The sequence below is a fragment of the Rhinatrema bivittatum genome, chromosome 17 (assembly GCF_901001135.1).
Source record: "Rhinatrema bivittatum chromosome 17, aRhiBiv1.1, whole genome shotgun sequence".
NCBI lineage: Eukaryota > Metazoa > Chordata > Amphibia > Gymnophiona > Rhinatrematidae > Rhinatrema > Rhinatrema bivittatum.
The window spans coordinates 50,063,264-50,080,096 of NC_042631.1; the positions used below are offsets into that span (position 1 = coordinate 50,063,264).

General features: G+C 48.6%; 1 protein-coding gene across 1 annotated transcript in view; it reads right to left on the reverse strand.

The window, feature by feature from the left end:
- The window catches only part of LOC115079136 (adenylate cyclase type 10-like), a 621,147-nt gene that overhangs the window by 63,740 nt on the left and 540,574 nt on the right, over positions 1 to 16,833 (reverse strand). The window contains exon 32 of the mRNA XM_029582255.1: positions 15,613 to 15,728. Within this exon, the coding sequence (XP_029438115.1) occupies positions 15,613 to 15,728 (116 nt within the window). The remainder of the gene's footprint in view (positions 1 to 15,612; positions 15,729 to 16,833) is intronic.

Here is a 16,833-nt window from a genome sequence, read left to right on the forward strand (position 1 = left end):
TGTACAAATTTACATAGTGTATATGAATTAAGCAAGTTATAAAATAGTGCAATTATTCGGACAACAACAATAGTTCCTTTGCGTTGCGGAAATGGATGCATCCATGGGGTAAGACTGTGTGGGTGACCTTGAGGCTTTTCAGGGGTAAGCTTGGGCGAACAGCCAGGTTTTTAATTTTTTTCTGAACGTGATATGGCAATCGATTATGTTAAGGTGTTGCGGTCTCGGCCGCCACGGGGGCGTCCGAGCCCTTACCTTCCCTCCAGGTCCCGGGTCTGGGCCGCGGTCCGCGGGCTCGGAGCTCGTGCGGGCAGCATGGGCCTAGTTCCTCCTCGTGGGAGACGCCGCCGGCCGTCGCGGGGGACTCCTCCCCTTCGGGGGAACGCGCGCGCGACGGGAGGGTTTTTCTGCTGTCAGCACCCGGATGTGCTGACATGCCCCCCGTGATGTCAGACGCCGGGTAGGGATTTAAACCGGGACCCGGGGCTTTTCGAATTGCCTTGCAACGAGGTTCCTTCCTTGAAGTACTAGTTGCCTTGCTGCTACCCGGTTCCTGATTCCTGTTGCCTGCACTTGGATTCCAGCTTGTCTTCTGCCTGCCTTGATCCCGGTTCGTGACTCCGATTCCAGCTTGTCTTCTGCCTGCCTTGATCCCGGTTCGTGACTCCGATTCCAGCTTGTCTTCTGCCTGCCTTGACCCCGGTTCGTGACTCCGATTCCAGCTTGTCTTCTGCCTGCCTTGACCCCGGTTCGTGACTCCGATTCCAGCTTGTCTTCTGCCTGCCTTGACCCCGGTTCGTACTCCGATTCCTGCTTGCCTGCCATCTGCCTAGACTCCGGTCCGTACTTCACTCCTGGGCTTCTTCACCCTCGCCTAAGTCCCAGCGGTCCGGGTCCCTACGGGCTTCTCCTGGGGGGACCTCGGACTTCCAGGGCGAAGACTCCTAAGACCTTGCGACCCGGGCTCTCACAGCTCCTCTGGAGGAGTCGCGGGTTTCCAGGTGAAGCTCCAGTTACCCAGTGGGAGTTCTGCCTCCCGACTGTTCCCGCCGGGCAGTCAGCCTAAGGATCCACTTCCGGATTTTGTCTATCACAACAGTTTGCAAGGCCATGGATCCGGCAGACCTCGCCGGGCTACAGGCCATTCCGGGTTTGGCCCAACGCTTAGTTCAGCAACAACAAGTTTTGGACTCTCTGGCCGCTACTGTAGAGCGGTTGGCAGCTCGCATGGATGTCGAGCCGCCCGCACCTGTACAGGTACCGGTACCTGCTCCTGTACCGCTGGTAACCTTCCAGACTCCGACACAGCTTCCAGCTCCATCCCGCTACTCTGGGGATGCCAAGGCGTGCCGAGGGTTTTTAAACCAATGTTACGTGCGCTTTGCCCTTTTGCCTAACCAGTTCCCTACTGACGGCGCCAAGGTGGCGTACATTTTTTCCCTTTTGGATGGACGGGCCTTGAACTGGGCTTCACCCATGTGGGAGAATAGTGATCCGGCTCTGGGCGATTTGAACCGTTTTGTTGAAGAGTTTAAAGCGGCTTTTGATGAGCCAGCACGACAAGCTTCCGCTACTACTGAGTTGCTCCAGCTTCGGCAAGGAACACGGTCTCTTGCGGACTATGCATTGGATTTCCGCACACTCGCCCACAAGGTAGGCTGGCAGGATGAAGCTCTACGGGGCGTTTTTCTGGAGGGCTTAGCAGGCCGTATAAAGGATGAGCTAGCGGCTCGCGATCTGCCAGAAAACCTCAACTCTCTTATTGACCTTGCGGGTCGAATCGATCGGCGTTTACAGCAGAGGGCGAGAGAGGCTCGCCCTTTTCGACGCCTGACATCTGTGGCACCAAAGACCCTGAATTCTGGCTCTCGAGGTATTACCGCCTCTTCAGCAACTTCTTCGGAGGAGCCCATGCAATTGGGTCGTTCTTCTTTGTCGCCCGAGGAAAGGCAGCGTCGCCGCGACCTGAGGTTGTGTCTGTACTGTGGCGGTAAGGGTCACTACCTTGCGCAATGCAAGGAACGAGCGGAAAACTCCCGCGCCTAGAGGTAAGGGAGGAGTGTCCCCTAGGCTGCCTTAGCACTGCTCCTCCATGTACCATACCAGTAACTTTGGAATACCCGGGTGGTTCTTTTTCCACGCAAGCCTTGGTCGACTCCGGGGCTGGAGGCAACTTCATTTCTAAGGAGCTCGTGCAACAGTTGTCTCTTTCTACACGAACTAGGACTCCTGCCTTGAGGGTAACCTCTATTCAGGGTACTCCTCTATCTGGGTGCATTTCCACAGAGACCTTCCCGCTTATTCTGCAGACGGGGTTATTGCACACCGAAGAAATTTCATTTCTGATTCTGGAGAAAGCTGTACATCCGATGGTCCTTGGTCTACCCTGGCTCCAAAAGCACTCTCCAGTAATCCGGTGGAAGGACTTTCAGATCACCCAGTGGAGCCCCGACTGTTTCCAGTCCTGTCTCCAAGCTAAGAAAGTCCACCGGATTCCATTGGCACTCATCGAACCGGAGTTACCGGCCCCGTACGCGGATTTTATGGATGTCTTCTCCAAAGAGAAAGCGGAACTGTTACCACACCACCGACCTTTTGACTGTGCTATTGAACTGCTCCCGGGTTCTACTCCTCCTCGGGGACGCGTATACCCTTTGTCTCAGCCTGAGACTCGGGCTATGTCGGAATACATTACCGAAAATCTGGCGAAGGGCTTCATCCGCCCTTCAAAGTCTCCCGCAGGAGCTGGTTTCTTTTTTGTTGCAAAGAAGGACGGAGCCTTACGGCCGTGCATAGACTACCGTGGGCTCAACGCCATCACCAAGAAGAATCGCTACCCGCTGCCTCTTATCCCAGAGTTGTTGGACAGACTCCAGGGGGCTCAAGTTTTCACCAAATTGGATCTGCGCGGTGCATACAACTTGGTCCGGATCCGTCCCGGGGATGAATGGAAGACGGCGTTCAATACCCGGGACGGCCATTACGAATACTTAGTAATGCCCTTTGGGCTGTGTGATGCCCCTGCCGTCTTCCAGCACTTAATGAACGAGATTCTACGAGAGTTACTACATTCCTGTGTAATAGTCTATTTGGACGACGTGCTAATACATTCTCCAGACCTTTCCTCCCATCGACAACATGTGAGACAAGTCCTCCAGATCCTACGGGACCATCACCTGTATGCGAAATTTGAGAAATGTCTCTTTGAGCGGGAGTCGTTACCCTTCTTAGGGTATATAGTGTCCTCTACCGGTTTCCGGATGGATCCCAGCAAGGTGTCCGCCATCAAGAAGTGGCCCCGCCCTGAAGGGCTTAAAGCGTTGCAGCGGTTTTTGGGGTTTGCTAACTTCTATAGACACTTCATTCCCCAGTACTCTCATTTGGTGGCACCTTTAACTGCTTTGACTCGGAAGGGGGTTAACACCCGTCTATGGCCTGAAGAAGCTTGCGAGGCTTTTGATCAGTTAAAGAAGGCGTTTCTCCAGGATACTTGTCTACGTCACCCGGATCCCACTCGGCCATTCTTTGTTGAAGTAGACGCTTCGAATATTGCGGTGGGAGCGGTCCTTTCGCAAGTTTCTACTACCGGACATCTCCTACCCTGCTCCTATTTCTCCAGAAAGTTTTCTTCAGCTGAGTGTAATTACGGCATAGGAGATAAGGAGTTGCTGGCCGTCAAACTTGCACTGGAAGAATGGAGACAGTGGTTGGAGGGCTCTCTCCATCCGGTCACGATTTACACTGATCATAGGAATCTGGAGTTCTTAAACCAGGCCCAACGATTGAATCCCAGACAAGCACGTTGGTCCCTCTTCTTTAACCGTTTTGATTTCATATTAAAATATCGGCCAGCCGCGAAGAACGTTCGGGCAGATGCACTCTCCCGTTATGAAATTCAGGAGGAAAAGGAAAATTGTCCCCAACACATCATTGACCCGGCTAAGATCCAGGTGGCCAGTTCCACTGTTTCTACTCTAGGTCGAGTTGTGGTTTCCCGCAGGGACCGAAGAAAGGCGTTAGCCTGGGCCCACGATTCCCTTTCAGGAGGTCATGCTGGCAGAGCGAGGACTCTCGATCTACTAAATCGCTATTACTGGTGGCCTCAAATCCGTCAGGATGTACGGTTGTATGTGGATTCGTGTCCAGTATGTGCTCGGCAAAAACCCTTGAATGGCCGGTCCTGGGGCCTGCTGCATCCACTACCTATTCCCGCGGAACCGTGGTCCCACATTGCCACGGATTTTGTGGTGGATCTGCCATCCTCAGAAGGTAATACGGTCATTTGGGTAACCGTAGACCGTTTCTCTAAAATGATCCATTTGGTGCCTCTGCCTAAACTACCCTCTGCACCTGAGCTCGCGCTTTTGTTTACTCAACACATCTTCCGGGCTCATGGACTACCTCAGAGTATCGTATCTGACAGAGGACCACAGTTTACGGCCCGTTTCTGGCGTGCCCTTTGTAAGAAATTTGGGGTACAGCTGAATTTGTCTACGGCTTTCCACCCACAGACCAATGGTCAAACGGAGCGCACTAATCGTACTCTTAAGACTTTCCTCCGAAGTTTTGTTTCTGAGAAGGGGACTAACTGGGTTTCTCTTCTGCCTTGGGCTGAGTTCGCCTACAACAACCACACCCATGCCATCACGGGACGAACGCCTTTTCAGATTGTGTTTGGTCGCCACCCGCGGCCCCCAATACCAGTACCTGTTTCCGTTCCTTCCCCTGCTGCACTAACCACAGCAAGTCAAGTGCATCGTCTCTGGAGGAGTATTCAGCACAGACTAACCAGCGCAGCGAAGAAGTCTCAGCAGTTTGCTAATCGCCACCGACGTCCTGCACCAGTCTTCCTGCCAGGCACCAAGGTTTGGCTCAGCACCCGGAATCTTCACCTACCCAATCGTTCTCGCAAATTGGTTCCCCGTTACTGCGGCCCTTTCCAAGTTGCGGAACGTATAGGAGCGGTATCTTATAGACTTCGTCTTCCCACTACCCTGCGCATACATAACGTTTTTCACGTCTCCTTGCTGAAACCGGTGGTTTTTTCACGCTTCCATCACCCCTCCTCGGATGCACTTTCTTCTGCTTCTTCAGGTGAGAATACGTATCAAGTACGGGAGGTTCTGGACGTCTGCTTCCACGCCCGTCGCTGGGAGTACCTGCTGGCATGGGAGGGGTGCGGCCCCGAGGAGGACTCGTGGGAACCAGCTCGGAACATCTTGGACAAATCACTGCTAACTCAGTTCCATTTGGACAATCCTGGGAAACTTGGCCCTCGGCGGAGAGGGCGTAAGGGAGGGGGTACTGTTGCGGTCTCGGCCGCCACGGGGGCGTCCGAGCCCTTACCTTCCCTCCAGGTCCCGGGTCTGGGCCGCGGTCCGTGGGCTCGGAGCTCGTGCGGGCAGCATGGGCCTAGTTCCTCCTCGTGGGAGACGCCGCCGGCCGTCGCGGGGGACTCCTCCCCTTCGGGGGAACGCGCGCGCGCGACGGGAGGGTTTTTCTGCTGTCAGCACCCGGATGTGCTGACACGCCCCCCGTGATGTCAGACGCCGGGTAGGGATTTAAACCGGGACCCGGGGCTTTTCGAATTGCCTTGCAACGAGGTTCCTTCCTTGAAGTACTAGTTGCCTTGCTGCTACCCGGTTCCTGATTCCTGTTGCCTGCACTTGGATTCCAGCTTGTCTTCTGCCTGCCTTGATCCCAGTTCGTGACTCCGATTCCAGCTTGTCTTCTGCCTGCCTTGATCCCGGTTCGTGACTCCGATTCCAGCTTGTCTTCTGCCTGCCTTGACCCCGGTTCGTGACTCCGATTCCAGCTTGTCTTCTGCCTGCCTTGACCCCGGTTCGTACTCCGATTCCTGCTTGCCTGCCATCTGCCTAGACTCCGGTCCGTACTTCACTCCTGGGCTTCTTCACCCTCGCCTAAGTCCCAGCGGTCCGGGTCCCTACGGGCTTCTCCTGGGGGGACCTCGGACTTCCAGGGCGAAGACTCCTAAGACCTTGCGACCCGGGCTCTCACAGCTCCTCTGGAGGAGTCGCGGGTTTCCAGGTGAAGCTCCAGTTACCCAGTGGGAGTTCTGCCTCCCGACTGTTCCCGCCGGGCAGTCGGCCTAAGGATCCACTTCCGGATTTTGTCTATCACAACAAAGGTCCCAAGGAACCGGTGGTTTTTGGACTGGAGGCCGCAAATGGATCAGCCCCCTAAGGAACCTGGATAATAGGGGATGCTCCACAACGGAGTGATTATTCACCGGTGTGTGGTACGCCGCAATCGCACTCAAATGAACACGAATGGATGATGTTGCCAAGCCTGTTAGAAATAAAGAATGTAGGTAATCCAGGAGTTGTGCTGGAGCACTGTCCACTGGTTGAATTCCTTGTTTACTGCACCAATCGGCATATCGTCTCCATTTAAATGAATAATTACGTCTAGTAGACGGTTTTCTGGAAGCCAGGAGCACTTCCTGGGCTGGTCCCGAAATCCCCTGTGTTGTCAGCCATCTCCTTTCAATCTCCATGCAGTCAGGTGAAGGGAGGAGTAGAGAGGATGTATTAATGATCCGTCGTTCTGACTGAGTAGGTCCGATCTGTTCGGCAAGGGAATTGGATCGTCAATGGAGAGACGTAGCAGAAAGGTGTACCAGGTCTGCCTGGGCCAGGCTGGGGCGATGGGGATTATGTCGCTCTTGTCCCTGATGCACTTTTGGATCGACCCTTACTGTTCAATATATTTATAAATGATCTGGAAAGAAATACGACGAGTGAGATAATCAAATTTGCAGATGACACAAAATTGTCCAGAGTAGTTAAATCACAAGCAGATTGTGATAAATTGCAGGAAGACCTTGTGAGACTGGAAAATTGGGCATCCAAATGGCAGATGAAATTTAATGTGGATAAGTGCAAGGTGATGCATATAGGGAAAAATAACCCATGCTATAATTACTAGAGATGTGAATCGTGTGATCGATCGTCTTAACGATCGATTTCGGCTGGGAGGGGGAGGGAATTGGATCGTCGCAGTTTGGGTTTTTTAAATATCGTGTAAATCGTGTAAATCGAAAACCGGCACACTAAAACATCCCTAAAACCCACCCCGACCCTTTAAAATAAATCCCCCACCCTCCCGAACCCCCCCAAAATGCCTTAAATTACCTGGGGTCCAGTGGGGGGGGGGGGGAGGGGAAGGGGGAGGGCGGGAAAACCGGCACACTAAAAACAACCCTAAAACCCACCCCGACCCTTTAAAATAAATCCCCCACCCTCCCGAACCCCCCCAAAATGCCTTAAATTACCTGGGGTCCAGAGGAAGGGTCCCGTGTGATCTTTTACTCTCGGACCTCCGTGCGTTGTAGAAATGGCGCCGGCGCTACCTTTGACCTGTCATATGACAGGTCAAAGGTAGCGCCGGGGGTTCGGGAGGGTTCGGGAGGGTGGGGGATTTATTTTAAAGGGTCGGGGTGGGTTTTAGGGTTGTTTTAGTGTGCCGGTTTTCCCGCCCTCCCCCTTCCCCTCCCCCTTCCCCTCCCCCTTCCCCCGATTTACGATTTTTTGACGATAAATCGGGGGAATTGTTATTGTATCGCGGCTCTAATGATTTTTGACGATTTAAAATATATCGGACGATATTTTAAATCGTCAAAAAATGATTCACATCCCTACATCCCGTCATGCTTACTGTGACTCCAACATCGCTCTAAGCTTCAACAGCAAGAGGAAATGTGGAAAAATGGATTTACACTCACAAAGAGGGGAGTAGCTGGCTTGTTACGGCGGTTACTACCCCAAACCAAATAAGCCTGATACTTCACCTTCAATGCATATACAGCATAGTTCTCTGCTTCAACGACAGGGGAGAAGAAAAAAGGGTTCGCACTCACAAAGCGGGGAGTAGCTGGCTTGTTACGGCGGTTACTACCCCAACCAAATGTGTCTGATACTTCACTTTCGATGCATATCCAGCATGGCTCTCTGCTTCAACGGCATGGGAGAAGACTGATACATCACGCATTTCCAGCATAGCTCCCTGCTTCAACAGCAGGGGAGAAGAAAAACAACCAATAAGGACTGTATAACATAGTCTGGGTAAAACAAATAAGCATGGGTGTAGCTTGCTTATTGCGGCGGTTACTACCCCTACTACCCCTAACTAATCAAGCTAGATATTTCAATGGTGGGGGAGGAAGGTAAATAGAACCAAGAGCTAAGAGAAACAGATAAGTATGAGAGAAAAAAATGTGTGAAGCTTGCTGGGCAGACTGGATGGGCCGTTTGGTCTTCTTCTGCCGTCATTTCTATGTTTCTATGTTTCTATGTTTCTAATAATTACACAATGTTGGGTTCCATATTAGGTGCTAGAACCCAAGAAAGAGATCTAGGTGTCATAGTGGATAACACATTGAAATCGTCGGTACAGTGTGCTGCGGCAGTCAAAAAAGCAAACAGAATGTTGGGAATTATTAGAAAAGGAATGGTGAATAAAACGGAAAATGTCATAATGCCTCTGTATCGCTCTATGGTGAGACCGCACCTTGAATACTGTATACAATTCTGGTCGCCGCATCTCAAAAAAGATATAATTGTGATGGAGAAGGTACAGAGAAGGGCTACCAAAATGATAAGGGAAATGGAACAACTCCCCTATGAGGAAAGACTAAAGAGGTTAGGACTTTTCAGCTTGGAGAAGAGACAGCTGAGGGGGGATATGATAGAGGTGTTTAAAATCATGAGAGGTCTAGAACGGTAGATGTGAATCGGTTATTTACACTTTCGAATAATAGGACTAGGGGGCACTCCATGAAGTTAGCATGTGGCACATTTAAAACTAATCGGAGAAAGTTCTTTTTTACTCAACGCACAATTAAACTCTGGAATTTGTTGCCAGAGGATGTGGTTAGTGCAGTTAGTATAGCTGTGTTTAAAAAAGGATTGGATAAGTTCTTGGAGAAGAAGTCCATTACCTGCTATTAAGTTCACCTAGAGAATAGCCACTGCCATTAGCAATGGTTACATGGAATAGACTTAGTTTTGGGTACTTGCCAGGTTCTTATGGCCTGGATTGGCCACTGTTGGAAACAGGATGCTGGGCTTGGACCCTTGGTCTGACCCAGTATGGCATTTTCTTATGTTCTTATGTCCTGGTAATCAAAGGAATTGGAGGAAAAGCATAAAGTAAGTGTGTTGTCCACTGTAGAAGGAAAGCATCCTGAGCAAGACGGGTGTTGCTTGGTCTCACCGAGCAGAATTGCGGCAGTTGTGTGTTTTGATCCGTGGCAAACAAATCTATCATTGGCGTTCCCCAATGATCGAATAGTTGTTGGGTCACTTCCCTGTGAAGAGACCATTCGTGCGGCTGAAAGATTCAACTTAATCTGTCGGCTCTGGTATTCACTATTCCTGGAAGGTATGTTGCCTGCAAGTGTATCGAGTGTTTGTTGGCATGTTGAAAGATCTGCAGTGTCTTGCTGCAGAGAGGCCATGATCCCGATCCGCCCTCTTTGTTGATATAAAACATGGCTACTTGATTGTCCGTGTATATCATTAGTCTCCGTCCTTTGAGATGTGGCTGAAAGGTTTGAAGGGCATAACGGATCGCTTTGAGTTCCAAGAGATTGATATGTAAGGTTTTTTCTTTCCTTGTCCATAACCCCTAGGTCTCTACATTGTCCAGGTGAGCTCCCCATCCTGATGGAGATGCATCTGTTGTGAGGAAAGCATTGTGTGGTGGGGGGCTGAATAATGCTCCCTTGTCCAATGCATAGTCCTTGAGTCACCAAGTGATGTCTTTGATCATGGGTGCAGTTAAGGTGACTCGAGTTTGTAGAGGTTGTGTATGTTGCCGCCATTGCCATTTCAGGTCCCACTGTAAACGGCGCATATGTAGTTTGGCGTTTGGTACTGTGAAATTTGCAGCTGCCATGTGACCTAAAACAGTTAACACTTGGCGGGCGGTTGTGTTCCGGGAATGTAACAGTGAGTGAAGTAAGGTACGAAGCGTCTCCTTCCTGTCATCCGGCAGATATGCTCTGTACCGTATCGAGTCCAGATGAGCACCTATGAACTGCAGCACTTGCATCGGCTGTAAATTGGATTTTGGATAATTGATGAGGAGCCCCAGTGATTGGAGGCAATTGATGGTCAAGTTTAGGTGTGAGTGTAGTATATTCGGATCCGATGCTGTTAGTAACCAGTCGTCCAGGTACGGAAAGATGGTCAGTCCTTGTTGACGAAGATGGGCCACCACTACTATCATGCATTTCGTGAATACTCTGGGGGCAGTTGAGAGGCCACAGGGAAGAACTTTGTATTGGTAATGGCGATTGTGATATTGAAAACAGAGGTATCACCAAGATGACGGATGGATCGGAATGTGAGTATAAGCATCTTTCAGGTCTATTGAGCACATCCAATCCCTGGGTTGTAATAATGGGAGAATGGACTTTAGAGAGACCATCTTGAATTTTTCCTTCACTATGTGTTTGTTGAGGTCTAAAATCGGCCGCTGTCCTCCCGATTTCTTTGGAATGAGGAAATAGGGGGAGTAGAAACCCTGGTTGTAGTCCTCTCGAGGGATAGGCTGTATCGCTCCCTGTCGAAGAAGAAGGGTGATTTCCTGCGATAGCTGAGGCTGAAGGGTGTTGGGTTTCTGTGGTGAAAGATGTGGAAGGAAGGGTGGGTGGGTGAAAGGTATGTGATAACCCATTTGAACAATGTCCAATACCCATTGATCCGAGGTTATTTTCTTCCATTCTGGCCAGCGGGCCGTAATTCTGCCCGGCGGATTGTCTTTGATCAGTGGTGGTGGCCTGGTCCCTAAAAAGACGATGCGGCCTTCACCGCTGTCGCTGTTTGTTGTTGTTGTGGTTGTTGTGTCCTTTGACCCCTAGGTTTGCCTCTCCATTGTTGGTTGGAAGGAGGCTGTGTTTGTTGTCGTTGAAAGTTAGGATACGACGGTTGTCGGAAAGATTGGTAGGTCCTATAAGGACGTCTATAAGATTGTCGACGATTGAGTGGATAAAACCTTTTTGAGGAGGATGGTGCAGTTAAGGATTGCACCGCAAGCGCTTGGTCTTTTAGTTTACTAACAGTGTCTTGGAAACGATCTCCAAAGAGATTATCTCCCAAACAGGGAAGGTTAGCCAACTTCTCATGCAAATCTTCATGGATTGCGCTCGCTTTTAACCAGGCCAATCGTCTTGCGGTGATTGCCGTAGCCAATGCTCTAGAGGAGGTCTCAAAACTCTCATATACTGCCCGTAGAAGATGGCGAGAGTACTCTTCCATATCTAAAATGGGTGTTGGAATAGTATCCCCCAATGAGGTAAACATACCTTTTGTTGCCTGCAGACATTCGTACATGTACTTGTAACAGCTAACATCTAAGGTAAAAAAACAAAAAAACTGAAAAAAACTGCCTTTGAAACTGAGAAGAGATTTCTGTGGGGAAAGCCATGATTCTGAGACCCGCCCCCTCCCCTGACATCATCGCAAACAGAGCCGGGCAGTTTGAAAGGCGCCAAGCCAGCAGGTGCTTGTGATGGGGAGGGCTACCCACCAGTGCTGATCACCTTGTAACAGCTAACATCCAAGGTAAAAAGACAAAAAAATTGAAAAAACTGTCTTTGAAACTGAGAAGAGATTTCTGTGGGGAAAGCCATGATTCTGAGACCCGCCCCCTCCCCTGACATCATCGCAAACAGAGCAGGGCAGTTTGAAAGGCGCCAAGCCAGCAGGCGCTTGTGATGGGGAGGGCTACCCACCAGTGCTGATCACCTTGTAACAGCTAACATCCAAGGTAAAAAGACAAAAAAATTGAAAAAACAGTCTTTGAAACTGAGAAGAGATTTCTGTGGGGAAAGCCATGATTCTGAGACCCGCCCCCTCCCCTGACATCATCACAAACAGAGCAGGGCAGTTTGAAAGGCGCCAAGCCAGCAGGCGCTTGTGATGGGGAGGGCTACCCACCAGTGCTGATCACCTTGTAACAGCTAACATCTAAGGTAAAAAAACAAAAAATTTGAAAAAAACTGCCTTTGAAACTGAGAAGAGATTTCTGTGGGGAAAACCATGATTCTGAGACCTGCCCCCTCCCCTGACATCATCGCAAACAGAGCCGGGCAGTTTGAAAGGCACCAAGCAAGCACCCCTTCGTGCAACCCTTTGTGTTATTTCTTTAATATGCTCCTTGTAATACCTTTTGCTTAATTGTTAAGAACTTTGATTTTGATGGTTTTATTTTTGTAATCTCTTAGCCTCAGGTACAAAAATTTTAGATTGTAAGCCCTTTTAGGGGATAGTGAATTACCTATTGTACCTTATTGTAAACCGATGTGATATCTCTTTTTGAAATGAACATCGGTATATAAAAATCGTAAATAAATAAATAAATAAAATGTATTGTACCATGTAGAACTGGTGATGTTGAATCCGTGCATTCAGCATTGCATTGTGGTAGACTCGTCTAGCAAAATCATCCAGACATTTGTTGTCTTTGCCTGGGGGATTGGAAGCATGAGTCTTTGATCTTTTTGATCTTTGCAGTGCTGATTCCACTACTATGGATTCGTGAGGCAGCTGTGGTGTTGAATATGTAGAAGGTTTTTGTAGTTTGAATTTTAGATCCGTTTTTCTAGACACTGCTGGGAGAGTAAATGGAGTCTCCCAAGATTTTTGTAGGACCCCATGCAACATGGTATGAGGGGGTAGTGATGTTGGTTCTCCCGGCGTGTCAAAGATTTTTAGAAGTCCTAAGGTTTCCGCTCTAGGCTCCGGTAACTTCTGGACTTCCACTTTTAGAATGGTACCCATTTTTTCTACAAACTTTGTGTAAGATAAGTCTTCTGGGGGCGAATATGGTTCCGCCGGCTGTTCTGGTGGATCAGAAGGGTATCCTGTTGATGATGATTGAGAAGATTGCGATCGGATAGATTCCGTTAAGGAATGGTGGGAGGGAGCCGGAGAGAGTGGTCTCGTGGGGGTAAGATCTAAATCTACCCTTGATTTTGGTGATTTTTTGGTGAGTTGAGTGAGTCTCTCCTCCAGCGGCAATCTCTCTTCTGGAGGCAAAGTGAAAGAGGATTGCAAGGTTTCGAAGAATCCCAACAGTGAGTGGGAAAGATCCTAGAAAGCTTTTTGTGTGGTAGGTGGCATAGCTCTACGGGTATCTGAAAGGACCGTATGAGGTAAGTATTTCGGTGATGTGGGTGTGGTTATAAGCGGTGTGGAGCATTTTGGCTCTGCCGAGGTGGTTTTCGAAGGTTGCGAGCCAGCTCTGGATGACCCTGGAGATGAAATATGGCGAGGTCTGATAGAGGATTGAATAGAGCCCCTTTCAGAAGGAGAAGATTTGGAACTTGGACTGTCAAAACTTCTATGCGAGGAACTATGATGTCTATGAGGCCTGGACAACGAATGTCTTTTGGCATGACGAGAACGGTCCTTGTCACTGGATTCATGGCTTCGGGACATGGATTCAGCTGTGTCACGTGAATGAGAGGAGTGGGAATCATGAGGATGGTCCCTGCATCTCTTATGGCATTTATGCATCTCATTGTGTCCTCTTTTTCTTTTTGTGGAGTGTTGCTTAGGTCCCCCTATGGACCTTGGCGAAGTCTCCGGTGTCGTTCTCTTCGGCGCCGATTCCTTATGCGGCCCTGTATTTGTCTGAGCCGTTATCGGCGCCGTTTCCTTATGCGTTTCCTTATGCGCCGTTTCCTTATGCTTGACACTTAATTTCTTACACGTAATTTCTTACATGTACTTGCTTAGTCGCAATGCCTATTTAACAGTCATTTAATAGAGGACATATTATATAACCGTTTACTGCAGTCGATATACGCTACTAAAGTCCATTGTAAAAAGGGGAACACACACATACCATTCAAAACACGAACAAGGTTATTTATTATTTGTTAAATATTATTGATACTCTCATTGTTCCTTGTAATAATGTTAATGTTAATGTTCATTGGTTGATTGTTATTGTTCAATGTTCTATGTAAAAAACCCCGGTCTAACCTCCCAGACCAGGGCAACCTTTTTGTTACATGTAAACCGGATTGATTTGTATTGCATACAGGAATTCCGGTATATAAAAATTAAAAATAAATAAATAAAATAAATAAATAAATGCGCCGCTGTCGGCGCTGGTCTCGGCGCTAATAGTGTCGGCGCTGCTCCCGGCGCGCGTTCCTTCGGCGCCACTCCCGGCGCGTGTTCCTTCAGCGGCACGCGTTCCTTCGGCGCGGCTCCCGGTGCGTGTTTATTTGGTGCCGCTCTCAGCGCGTGATCGTTCGGTGCCGCTTCCGGCGCGTGCGCTCTCGGTGTCACCTCATGAGCCGAATCCGACGGTGAGATAGTCTGCACTGATTCGGAAGTCTCCGAAGCATGTTCGCTCCTGAGGGATTTGGAGCTTGGTATCTGCTTCGTTAATTGTTGTTTTGGTCGGTGTGATTTGGAATCCCGGCCAGGTTCTGGAGACCTGTGGCGGCGTCGTTTAAGTGTAGTATGAGTGTCCCTTGTAGTCGACCTACCTCCAAGTTCCGAAGTCAATTGAGTATAGGAGGAAGACCTTCTTTTCTGAAACGGAATCCTCGTTTCCTGTCCCGGGGAAGAGTGGGTTGTAGAAGGCCTGTTTGTGAGAGATAGCTCCCACATTCGATAGGCCCTATGTCTCCTTGCTCGAGGAGACATTCGAGCACAAAATTCGCAGGTGTCTTGATTATGCCGCTGTCCCAGGCAGCGGTAGCAGCGGTCATGCCCGTTGGTGATGGACATGACCCTCCCGCAGGGACAGGGTTTAAATCCCGATGGTTTTTTAGACATTTGTATTTCTTTTTTTAAACTTCTGTCGAGGAGAATCAAGCTCCGCGTGCATTCCCGAGCGCGGAAAAAGACAGACTGAGGAGAATCTGCTACTTCCTGCGCGGGAACCCACGCGCAGCCGCAGAGGGAACTAAAATCAACTCTCTGCTACTTAAGCTCCGCCTCCCGGGCCCTGATGGACAGTTCCCATGACAGCATGGCTAATTCAGCCCTGCTATCGACGGGAAAATACAATTTGCCTCCTGTTATCTGTAACATACAAATCCCAGATGACACAGCGCTGCTTCCTTGGGCCTCATCTAATTGCAACTTTAAAACACCAATATTGTTCACTTGTATTTTCTATTCAAGGGATTCTTCTAATAAATTTTAACTATTTCACACCCCAGGGCAAACAGACAGTTGGTATGAGATTAGAGTTGGGAATAAAGATGGTCTCTGGGGACAACAGTATGCCCCTGCATTCAGGCCATCCATCTAAAGAGGGTTAAATAACGGTAGATACGTGTTGCCATTTTAAAATTACAGGAAAATAACATTTGTTGTTTCATTTTGTGTCATCTTCCATCTAAAATAAAAATTGTTTTTTTTTTCTGTTTTAGCAAGTGCTAAATGGTTTTAGGACAAACTAAAATAAATTAGCACAGGTTAAAATGACAAATTTAATCAAAACTACATTAAAAAATAAATATAAAATGAAATTTAAAACCGTTTTCCCATGCACACTCCTAAATAACAGTCATCCTATCATACACCCTTGTGGATTCCCAGTTAACTTATTTCAGCTTACCACACTGCAGTAGAATATCTAAGCAGAGTGTATAGTACCAGCCAGTGGCAAGAATCATCTCATTGTTGTCTGTGAACTTTTTCAACCCATGCATCACTGTCATGCTCTCGCTGTACCTGGGGGAAAAAAGTCCTATCAAATAATTTAACATCAGAAAACTGTTAGCAGATACTCCACAGCCATGGTATGCCCTCACATATCAGCTGGCAGATTCCATTACTTCATTCTACATGGATTATTTGATATTAATATTTATCCCACTGAAACCTACCCTTTAAAGCAGTGGTTCTCAACCTTTTTTCTGTCGGGACACACCTGACGGATGGTTCTCACATGCATGACACACTGACCCATGATCGTCACGGGGTTAGATGTAAAAGTACAGTTTGCATCCACGGGAACCCCCCTGACCCACAATAATGGATGTAAAGCAGAATTATGACATTCCCCATACAACTCACCCTACAAAAAAGGTATTCTGGTTCTGGTGTCATCTCAGTAACAGCAACTCAAACTCCTTCTACTTCCAGGCTCAATAGCCCTTCTTATGAAAAGACAGCAGTTTACCACCAATGCATGTCCTCTTGAGAAAACACAACAAATAAGATTGATACAAATGCTTACATGCTAGTAAAATATCTCATCTCGGTAACAGACACAGAACCGACCTAACATACTCCCAGGATCTGTAGTAATGCACATAAACTAATCCGCACACAGTTACACCTGTATTATGGAATACACTCAAACAGGAGCAACCCTTTCTATGAAAAGGCAACATTACAAATATTAAATCAGGCCCTAAAAACCAATACACCTCCTATTAGGAAAACAGAACTAGCAAGCAGCTATAGATCCCCACACAGAAATAATTGTAAAACTATACTAATAAGCAGAAAGCAAAATTGCTTACCTTGTAATAGGTGTTATCCCAGGACAGCAGGATGTAGTCCTCACATATGGGTGACGTCATCCACGGAGCCCTTAAGCGGGAAAACTTCTGGCAAGTTTCTAGAAGTTTTAAACTGGCTGCCTGAGGCTACTGAGCATGCTCGGCATGCCATGATATTTCCTGCCACAGGGGTCTCACTCCAGTCTTGTAGGTAGCAATAAGCGTAAGCAAAATAAAATAATAAAGTCTGAGGCCCAACTCCGCGGGGTGGCGGGCGGGTTCCGTGAGGACTACATCCTGCTGTCCTGGGATAACACCTATTACAAGGT